The sequence below is a fragment of the Pterocles gutturalis genome, unplaced genomic scaffold (genome assembly GCF_000699245.1).
Source record: "Pterocles gutturalis isolate BGI_N339 unplaced genomic scaffold, ASM69924v1 scaffold2132, whole genome shotgun sequence".
Classification (NCBI taxonomy): domain Eukaryota; kingdom Metazoa; phylum Chordata; class Aves; order Pterocliformes; family Pteroclidae; genus Pterocles; species Pterocles gutturalis.
In genome coordinates this window covers 6,181-17,365 of record NW_010109897.1, presented here as the reverse complement: position 1 = coordinate 17,365, position 11,185 = coordinate 6,181, and the positions used below count along the sequence as shown (strand labels likewise).

Genomic DNA, 11,185 nt, shown 5'->3' with positions numbered 1-11,185 from the left:
TTGGTGGGGGAAAAGAAGGAACCATATAAAGAAACAAAACCAGATTAAAAATAATGTCTTCTGGTGAGTTGGGCAGACATCTGTCCTTACCATACAAGGCTTGGCAACTTTCAAATTAGGGGAACCTCAGATTACCCTTTCAGATAGGAAGTAACATGCAAAGCAAGGTTCCTCACACATGAGTTGAGACCAAATTTCTTTATATTTACCTGTCTGCTTTCAAAAGCAGGTTAGGTGGCAGTTCAAGGAGCTGGTTGTGTTGCACATCCAGGACCTCCACCTGTGTTCGCTCGAGCCGATCTGGTAGCCTTCCTAACATGTTATGTCCTGCCAGCAGCTTCCGCAAGCTACTATTGTAAAACAACCTTAGAGAAATAAAAAACAGCAAAAATGAGAAAAATCTAAACCAAAGAGTTGCTTTCAGAATTTAGCTGTGGTATTACAGTTCACTACAAGAAAGTGATTCAGCCAACTGATTAGCAGACATGGTATTAATTATGCACAGATCCTAGAATGTCTTCCCACTCTCCACCAACTTCTTAAAAAGGTTGTTCAGAGACAGAGAAGGAGGTTTCAGGATGATTCAGGAGTGAAAGCAGTGAGAAAGGGTTATCTTACTGCACTGTATAAAACATGACTATATAGAAGCATGACAGTGACAGAGGTACTTGCTAACAAGGGCTGCAGAAAACTGCACTTGTTGGATCCCCCTAGCTAAAGGAAGAACTTCAGAGGTGTGGGTGAAATCACCAGTCACCCCCCACAAGCTTCATAGTGCTCTATTCATCATGTGCTGACTCATAATCCAATGCAATTCTCCACCCTCCTCCCCCCTTTTTCCTTTTCTGTTAATACCAGACTAACATAAAGCCTCCTTTCCAGTTCTACAGCGAATGAAATTTATCTAATCGGCTTTACTTTCTTGAGCTTTTACAAGCAATAGATGACCTGGAGTTCCATCCCCCTGTTCCATTTTGGGGGGGGGCTGGGGGAGAGGGGGAGAAGAGGGCAACATAAAGAGACAAGAACAAACAGCTATTTTGATAAGATAGTAAAGCTAAAATTTGCAGTACAAACAATGTAACAAGGAGTTTAAAATCTTCACCTAAAGACCTCAAAAAATGGAGCAACTCTCGATTTTGAAAGGGAACCACTTTCAGCTAATTAAGAAAATAAAAGATTATTCCTCATCTGCCACCTGTCTTACATCCCCGCTACCATCCTGTTTAATCTGGCAAGTCTGTGCATCATGCTGACCTGTTTCAAAGACTCTTAAATTACTCAGCATTAAAGCAAAAGTCTTCCCTCTGTTACAATGACCCAAATACACATAAAGAGCCTCCTCACACCCCCCTTCCCTACAATACATCAGATCATTGGATCATTGTGCCAAAATAATCAATGAAGTATGCTGAGTATTTTCCCCTTGACAGATACAGTCATACTCCATATCTGCGCGCCAAGGTTAACAGTTATCTCAGTTGGCTGGATCGTCTGTTATGACCATGGATACAAGTCAACAGCCAGCCGTAGCATTCCAGAAGGCTCAACACAGGGTGAAAAGACGTATTACACAGTGATAAGCACATCTATTATGTTTCTGTCATTTAACTGTTTTTGTTTCACTCCACTTCTACTTGAAAAACCTCTCTCAGTTACAGATTTGCCATTTTATTCTATTTCCTTTCCCAGTCAAGGCAAGCCAGTTTCATCAACACCAAACATTACAGGAAAAAGCAGAATTGGGTGACAACACCTCCAAAATAAATTATCACTTTGTGGTTTGTTTTTTTTTTTTTTTCTTTTTAAATGGGTGGGGGCAGTGCCATTTTAAAATAAAGTTAATATCATGGTGAAAACCTTAGCAATTAACTTTTCCATGAAAACATATTTTATAAATAATTCAGAAGAACTGAGTAAGTCTTTGAGTGTGGTTTTTTTTTTCTTGTTTGGTTTTTTTTTTCCTTGTTTTCCAAATTAGACAACCACCGAAGGAACTGGGCTCCCTGGAGAGAGGGTGAACCTCCAGCATTTAACTAAGCAAGCTTTTGATGAGCCTGGCCCACCTAGTTCTCAAGCTGGGTGGGGAACGAGGACAGCGGGAGTGCTCTTAACTATGGGCAGCTTTCCTACTTGCCTGACTCCCACTGAAAGTTTTGATGGGATCAAAAAGTTGTAAGGACAAGCATGCTGCTCAGCATCAGCACCTTCTGAGAAAACATGGTTTGGTGAAAGCATTCAACCAATTCCTTTAATAAGCAGCTGCTCAAGAGAGCACAATGTTGAATACAATTAGATCTTTCAAAAAAGCAGACAAAAAAAACCAGGCATCTGTTCACTGGTGGTGGCAAGATCATTTTGCCAACTCTTAATTGAAGCATTTTTGTTTTTTTGGGGGAATCTTTGGAAATGTCAGTTTTATTATTGTTGATTTGTCCTGCATAGCTAAGTACCCTTTTTGCTATTTTTCAGTACTTTTTAAGCAGAAATGTCTACATTACAGCCCAGTATACATTGTTCCCATTTTCTTCAATTGAGACAAACATTAGTACACAGTCCTCTATCTCAACTGCTTCAACTCTTTTTCCTCAAGGATTGCTTTTCTGTTTCAAGAGGCAAATGCACATAGCATCAACTGTAGTTTGTTTAGATTAGGTGCAACCTTGAGCCTTGCAGGAAACTGCTGGTCAGTTGAGGCTTGAACGTTTGTGGTCAGAGTTGCAAGCATCCTCCTAGGAGAGTCCTGCTCACTCACTTCACAAGTTTTCAGAGTGCTATTCTACATAGAAGGAAAAGCACACAGCCATACACATGAACACACCTACTGGGCGCTATTATTTACCTGATCCTTAACAGAAGGTCTATACCCTGAGCCATTTGCATTTGAAACCAGACACAAATTTACCTAAAGTTTAACAGACCTTCAAAGCCTGTGTTTTGAACCGGGCCTTAAAACTGAGCTGACTTATTAGGAGCTAAGCTATCCAGACACATACTACAAAGAAGAGCTTTCAAAGATAAGCTGTTTCCTGTGGTTAATGATAAAATGGCAGGAGAGGCAAGTGGGATGTTGACTGTACCTAATTTCAGCTAATCATTAATCTCCCAAAGATATCCTGTATGCCTTGATAGTCCTTGCTGTTATGAAGTGCAAATGAAAGGCAAATGAACTTTTGCTCCCCCCACCTTCGGAGTAGGCATAGTTTTTCCTTTGTGTGAAAAAACAGAGGGATCACTAGCCTGCATGTTGGCCTGCTAGTTTGCTCAGTAAATCTCCTCACATCCTTTTCTGCCCACATTTCTGAAATCTGTTCTCTTCCCATCTCTAACACTAAAACTTCCAGTTTATACCATACAGCACATTCATCTGACCCAAACAAAACTATCCTTTTCAGTTTCTGATGCTCTTCTGTGCTGTGCAGTTCCATATGGAAAATATTTAATAGCTCATAATTTATAATCTGTCTACAATCTTCAATACCTCTGCACATCTCCATGCAATTTCACTCTTTGTGCCTAGTATGCTCTCCTTTCACAACATCTCTTTTGAAGTCTACAGAGCAGTCAAGAATGACAGCTTTGTTCCAGTTAAGTCAGGGACTTAAAAATTCTCAGTACCAGTACCTGAGCAGTACACTCACTCAGAATAGGTGTCTTCAGGAAAAAACTAATAGCCATTCATTATTAAAACTCAACTCCTATTTTCCTTCCTGTTCACTGCTTTCTTATAATTTGTACTTAGAATTTTAGGTTTAGACTCCTCAAAAAGAGATCATCTATGCAGTGAAAGTGATTGCTCTACTTGCAGGAGTCTGCATGCTTGATGAGGCTTTACTTTCTTCTCTCAACCCTTTTTCACTCAAACAGGGTTATGAACCAGAGTATCTAGGCACCAGTGAAACTAAGTTACAAGTTCTGTATCTCTAAACTGTCATGCAAAGTTATGGCTGTAAATATTTAATATTCAGTATTAAAAATGAAGGACTTTCCTGCCTGAACAGCCACATGAACAGCTTCAAAACTTCCACCTGGAGTTCAAAGGCACTGCTTTCTCTGCATGAAAGTAAAAGAAGAAAGGCCGGGTGGAGCCTTGAGGCATGACAACACCCCACAAGTTAAAAATAAAATCAAACAAAAGATACAACGGGCCTGACAGTCTGGAACAAGCTAAACACTGAATCAGCAATTATTTCTGAATTGCTTATCCTCTTCTACATTGTGCAAGTGGTCTACAACACTCACCGGGCAGGCAGCTCACATATCTGATTGTGGCCAACATCCAACACTTCCAGTTTCCTGCTGTCACATACCCACTCAGGCAGGTTTTCCAGGTGATTTCTACGAATAAAGAACACAAAGGGGTATAACTAAACAATAATTGAGATGATAAAGGTATTAAGAATACAGCATCAAGGCAGATACAGATGCCTGGTGGAAATAAACCTACTACATAGTATGTTTCTTTAGAGACTGCACTACCTCTCCCTCTCTGAGGGCACTATCAGTGCAGTTAGTTCCTGCATGAGGGGGCAAGAAAGCTAACAGCATTATTATGTCCCTAGATGTGAAGCCACTAAGGAAATTAAAAAAACTGCTTCCAAATTATTGGGGAAGAAGTATTAAGAGTATCAGAGTATTGAGGATGAAGAAGTCTCTCCATGGAGAAGAAAATTTGTGAGATACTCCTCAGAGGATATTCAACACCCTGCACAGTTGAAACACACCTCTTTGATCCCCCATAAATTCAATCCTGAAACCCATTCTACCACTCTTCAGCTATCTCACTGAATAGAGCAAAACATTTTTTGTGTTTATCTTTAAAGTCAAGCATTTCACTTTTCTTGCATTTGTCTTCACAGAAACTAACCCTGCTAAAAATTAAGCTCCTAGAGGTACATTTTTCCAAATATTGCACTAAAAACATGCAGCTAGGCACAGCGGAACACCCATGTATCCTGCCTTAAAGACAAAAACTGGCGGTATAAAATACATGGAGGAGATTGTGTGCACGCGCATTCACATAACCACTACTTCAGTTAGCATACACAGATGCAAAACTGGGCATCAAATAATATTCACTCACAGACTTGAAGTTCAGGAATAGGACCCTTATACCTCACGAACACGAATCAATTAGCATACTTGTATCCTATACTTCATTCATGCAATAGCCTTGAATGAAAATATGCAATAGCAACCCAACCCCTCTTATGCTTACAGCTTCATTTCTAATCTCAAACAGATTTCCAAAATTCCAAGCGAGCCAAGAAGCTAAAGACACCCTAGCCATTTAGTTACAATGCCATCACTGACCTGAGGCACAAAAAGGGTTTTGTGATCAAAATCATGCATTCTGCACCCATTTCATGTACAGCTAAATGGAGTATACAGCTTCACAAAGAATGCTTTTCAATAAATCACACTTTAGTCATACCTGTTACATTTAGGTGCCCAATGCCAGTTAACTCATGGTTGATGAAACTTTGAAGTTGATGGCCACTCCCCCAGGTTAACTCACTAATTGTTACGATCACCCTCAACAGCTTAAGAGTGCTTTAAGCAGGCTTTTTAACGAATGAGATTACCACATGCAGGTAATTCCTTAAATAAGACAGACATTAAGCACACGTATAAAGTGTTTTCCTGATTCAGTCCTTAAATCGTAAACCAAACCAAAACACCCCCTTTTCCATTTCTTTGCTTATCCCACCTCCCTTGGTAAGATAAGTTATACGGATGCATTCAAATGGCAACTGCAGACATCCCTGCAGCAGCCAGGGCTGTGGAGAACAATGATGAGCTGCAGGAGCTGCTGAACTGATGAGTAAACTATCAAACCGTCATCTATGCTGGGCTTGTGACACAGACATATCCAGAAAGGGACTTCTGTACCTGTCTCTTATTGGTGCACGTTTGAATCACTGTGTTATATCTCTAAAATAGGAAATCTTTAAATGAGGGAAACTCTTTTCCTTTAACTATAAAGGCACATTTTGCTTTCAGCACTAAAAAAAAATAAATAAAAAAAGTAAATTATAAAAAGGAAAGAGGGAAGAACTGGCCAGTAGAATAAAGCCCATCCTCTAACTCTGAAAAATAGTCTTCTCATATCTGAAGGTCTAATTCCTGCCCCTACTTTCTCCCAGTAAAATACCAGTTAATATCTTTTTTCCGAAAGCCTCATTGTTGTATATTTTACAGGCCCAAGAAAAAACATACACTTACCTAGAAATATCCATATAAGCCAGGCAATTAGGAACTGGATACACATCAAGGTGAACGAGTTCTAGGGGGAAAAATAAATAAAAACGAAAGCGGTGATAAAGATTTACATTTAAATGGCTGTTCCATCAGAGTTACTTTAAGAAGTTAACACCCAGAAATTTCAGAACAAGTCAGTAACCTAAAAAACTTCTGAGGATCTGGACCTTTATGAAACGAGTTTTGTTTCTTTATTATGTCTGAGTACATTTGTTATATTATGTTGTACTTGGTATGACAGACATTGCATAACTGATCAGAGAGGAGACACTGGAGGACTTTTAAAATTTCATGGCAAATTCTCATTTTTCCATTTTCGTCTCACAGCTGTAACTTCACCTCCACCGCCCTCTGCCCACAATAGTCAGCCAGAAACCTGCTCTACAAAAAAAGTGCTCACTAATGGTACAGGCACAGAAGGGAGACTCCTCACTCTGGAACAGCATTGCAGAGTCCTCCAGGTCACAGCAAGATCCAGAGTATTCTCCAACACAATATATGAGCCTTTGCATCACTGTGGAGTTCCTGGTTGCAGGCAGCCTTACAGACCCTTCACAGCATCTCAACTACTGCTGGCAATTTTGATTGTTTCAATTAACATTTCATATTCTAAGGTTTTTAGGTAGGTAATGCTTAGCATTAAGGTTGAAACAAAATGAGCAGACATTTATTTAAGCCTACAGAAAATCCACTAAAGTGAATATATAACAAACATCACAGTTCTTTTGGAAGATGAGGCTAAAACAAGGTAGCTGAGAGTGCAAAGAGGGGACAGCCAGGAGGAACAGCAAGACCAAACAGGCAGCTGATTCCAAGACACGGGTTGACTTCGGTTCTCAGCTCACATTGCACAGCACATGCTCAGATTGTGTTAACTTCTCTCAGCTACAAAGATCCCGGCATGAATACTTAATGAAGGCACAGGCTTGGATATCCTTAAGATGACAGCCTTTTAAAGACAGTGCAGACTGTTCAGCAAATTCACAGCTCTTTGAGCCTGAATTATGTTTATTCCACACCAAAGTGCTCCAACCAATAAAAATGGTGGTGAAAACTGAATATTTAAGTAACAGCAGCTTCCAGAGACTGATCAAACAAATCCTTTTCATTGAACACAGGAGTTATTCAACTGGAAAATGCTGTGTTATTTTTATTATTGAATACAAATGAAGTTAGCCATTACAGATCTTGTAGCTTTCTGGCCCAAGTAAGCAGCTAGAAGTAGTAGCAGAAAGTATATATTTTTTAGTTTGTCTCACAAATGGCCACTTGTTCAAACTTTCTCAAACCTAAGGAAAAACAATAGGAATATTTGCCTCCCTGCTGACAGAGAGAGGAATTTCAGCCCAAATTTCAAGATTTTCAGTTTTGAAACCTCCAAATCAGTAGCCCAGTGATATTTAAAAGTCACTTCCCAAGCTCAGAATTGCCAGGAGCATGACACAGCACATGTGAAACCCTTTTATCCAAGGGTCATGTCAAGATTACGTGCACTGCACTCCGTAAGCATCCCACAGAGAACCAGATACAGGAACAGAAGTCACTTGACACCACCACAGCTGCCCTGAAAACGCACTTACCATTTGAGGAAGCATACAGCGCTTTAAGAAAATATCCACTGATTTTGAGGGTTACCAGTTGATTCCGTTCACAGTGTAACACTTCAACGTTGTTAAAAACTGTTGCATCCAGCTCCCCAAGTTTATTGTCTCTGAGATCCAGCTGGGTCACGTGATGGAGAAAGTCTGTTTCATTGGCCTCCAATCTCCTAATCGAATTCAATCTTGCAGACGAAAAAGGAGATTAAGTGTAGTTACATGGCAGGCTCCTGGTGACAAACCAACGTTCACTCTACAATCCGTTGTGTTGGATTAAACTACAATGCCTCCAGGTTCTGATCAAGGTTGATTTAAAATATTTTTCCCTTTGTTATGGCATTCTAAAAGCAGGATGAATCAGTTCTGTTGTTTTATCCATCATGACAAAGAAACAATGACACCAAGTTCCTTTCTGAACTACTTTGAAAACTACTGACAAAAAACTGCACGAATGTAAGCATTACTGTTGTCTATACAAATAAAAGATTATCTGGCTGTTATTTATGCCCAATAGTTTGGAAAAGAACAAAACCTCTACAGGTCCTGCTGGCCTATCATGAGCATCTGCTGGAAAAGGCCTTGCAGACAGGAATAACCTGGAGATATCGGAATCTCTTGCCTTATTGAAAATCCAAATGGAGATTTCTGAATTCCCATATTTGCCTCTCACTTTGCCATGTTCTACAGCAAGCAAATTCAGAGGCCTGAAAATGGGTGTTGAAAGAAAACAAAGCAAAAACCCAAGACGAGAGAATATGTTTTATCACACCTTTACTGCAGTGCACTGACACCGCCAATACTCAGCAACTTCTCCAGAAGTTACAACTGAAATAGGATTATCTATAACCCAATGACCTTTGAGACGGCAGAGCACTCCAAAGAGTTTAGCTTCAAATTCTCAGCTCTGACCAGAACACTAAAATTGGTATAGTAACTTCTGTCAGCCCATTGAACCTCCCTAGCGAGGATAAAGGTATATACCTGCAGTTTTGTTGTGAGTCTTGCTTTCAAAGAGTTGCCCCCTCTGGAGAATAGTTGGGTTTTCAGAGTAGCTACATTTTCCAATTAAAAGAAAATGGGTAATATGTTCCCTCCCATACCACAGCCTACTTTTTCTGTTTTCAGTTTACAAGTAGTGCTTCCCTCCAATTTCACTGAAGAAAAGCACTTTACTGTGCAGCAAGTACAGTTTACAAACATGTTTGACATTTACTATTCCAGGTAGCATTACAAAGAACCACTGTTCACTGCTCGGTGGAGAAAGGATGCAGCAGACAACAAGAAGGCTGGAACTGCGCTGCTGGAACTCATGACCAGCTCAGCCGTAGCATCCCTACACTAAGACCAGTTTATTTGCTTTTAACATACATACAAACACACAGACGTATTTTAACTCCACCATATACACTTCAGAATTCATCCATCTATTTTAGCTGGTTTTTTCACTAATGGTGGCCCTTCCTTGACTGTAAAGTCTGACAGCTACGTAGCAGTATGCTGTACTAAGTTTTAGCTTGAAGAGCTTAATTTAACTAAACAGTTCCAAAATTTATAATTATTTGGACCTCATGGTCCAGGCTCTGAATTGGGCCTTGCCCAGCTGATGGCAGAAACTGGCTTCCCCAGAGACTGTAAGAATAAAGAGCCACCTCGTATCAGAGCCATTTGTAATAAGGATCTGTTTAGACTCTCCTGAGGGTACCCATTAAATAATGTTACTCATGGTGGACTAGGCTTTTTAACATATTAAAATATTTATTTTTGTTCTCTCATCTTCACTGTCCTTTTCTTCATCTCATGCATCTGTAACATTTCAGACAGAAGCATTTTGAGTCAGGGACTATAATTTATATTATATTATATTAACAGTGCACCAACTAAAACTGCAGAAGTCACCAGCATGCCAGGCTCTGTTCTATTTGGTTTTTTGGTACAAATACTGATTTCCTCCACTCATTTTCCTAACTATTGATCCTCCTTAATGCTACCTCTTCCTCAAAGAAGAGCACTAAGTCACTGCAAGTGCTGCGAGTTACATAATATGGCCAGAAACATGGTTCAATGGACTAACACAACAGATTCACACCTGGGGGCTATTCTGACAGCCAAACAGAAACAGTTTCAACACCAATAATTTAGACCCACATATTTTTCCCCTTTTTCAAATACCTACCTTAGATCCACATGTTTAATATGAGGCATCCTTTTTAACACCTGTAGGTTGAGGGTATCCATGCAGTTTCCTGACATACAGAGCTTATCCATGGCGGTCAGCTTCTCCAGCACCCCTGGAATGTCAGTGAACTCGTTGAAGGATAGACTGACGTAGCTGAGCTGATGCATATGCTCCAATTCATCAGGAAGGGACTGGAGAAAGTTGCCATCCAGCAAAAATGTCTGCAAGCTATTACAGGTGGAGGAGGGGAAGGGAGAGTGAAAAAAGTGAGTGACCTGTTAAATCACATTTCCTTCCTATAAACACAGGAATTTGCTACAGTTACAGTGAAGTAAAATATACAAAGGGGCAGAAGAATAACGGTTTGCCATCTGCTACAGAAGACAGACCAAACAATTAAAAGCCTTGGCAACTATGCAATGAAAGCAGTTCTAGACAGTTCTATTGTATCTCCAAACATCTCTAGAACTGCGACTTGTGTGATGGCTGAAGAAACATAAACAAGGGTGCTTAAGGATTACCTTCACCATGAAGGTGACTTTTTTGTCAAATGCTGGGGACTGCAAGGATCTGGAGACACAAAGTGTGCTCCCCCTCCACCCACAGCTCACAACTGCTTCCACACAGATCTACAAGCTAGCCTGTTCTGACAAAACCCAGTAAAGTTTGAATTGTTTCTCACAGCAAGATTATGTAGGGAGTCATTAAACTGTTTGTTGCCTTTATTATCAGGCCGTGTGTATTAAGTTTTAAGAAAGTACTTGCTTGTGCATCTCGCCTACAATTGCTGGAACACTTCTGAGGGCATTGCAGGACACGTTGAGTTCAGTCAGGGTTGGGATACTGCAGACTGCCAGTGGGAAGTCTCCTAAATTATTATTGGAAAGGTTAAGGCTCTTCAACTTGGTGAATCTACAATGAGATAAGAAGGAGAAAAAAAAGGAAACCATGAAGTGGAGCATAAACTGCACCAAGTTGCCTTGCAATAATTAATACAAGGTAAGTTTGGTTATTTAAATGCAAATCACATGCATTTTTAGTTTATGTACTCAGAACAGCAAGGAAACTAGTAAGCACTCAAGTTCAACACCACTTGCAAGAGCTCACATTAAGCTGGCAACAGAGAAACAGACCCTCCTGAACGTGCTAA

The 11,185-nt window shown here is 40.1% G+C and overlaps 1 protein-coding gene across 1 annotated transcript in view; it reads right to left on the bottom strand.

Annotated features, from left to right (window-relative positions):
* The window catches only part of PHLPP1 (PH domain and leucine rich repeat protein phosphatase 1), a gene marked incomplete at its 5' end in the record, with an annotated part of 36,898 nt that extends 25,951 nt beyond the window's left edge, over positions 1-10,947 (bottom strand). The window contains 6 exons of the mRNA XM_010073106.1: positions 210-365; positions 4,243-4,338; positions 6,226-6,286; positions 7,842-8,044; positions 10,033-10,263; positions 10,801-10,947. Coding sequence (XP_010071408.1) covers positions 210-365; positions 4,243-4,338; positions 6,226-6,286; positions 7,842-8,044; positions 10,033-10,263; positions 10,801-10,947 — 894 coding nt within the window. The remainder of the gene's footprint in view (positions 1-209; positions 366-4,242; positions 4,339-6,225; positions 6,287-7,841; positions 8,045-10,032; positions 10,264-10,800) is intronic.
* Between the last annotated feature and the right edge of the window lie 238 nt (positions 10,948-11,185).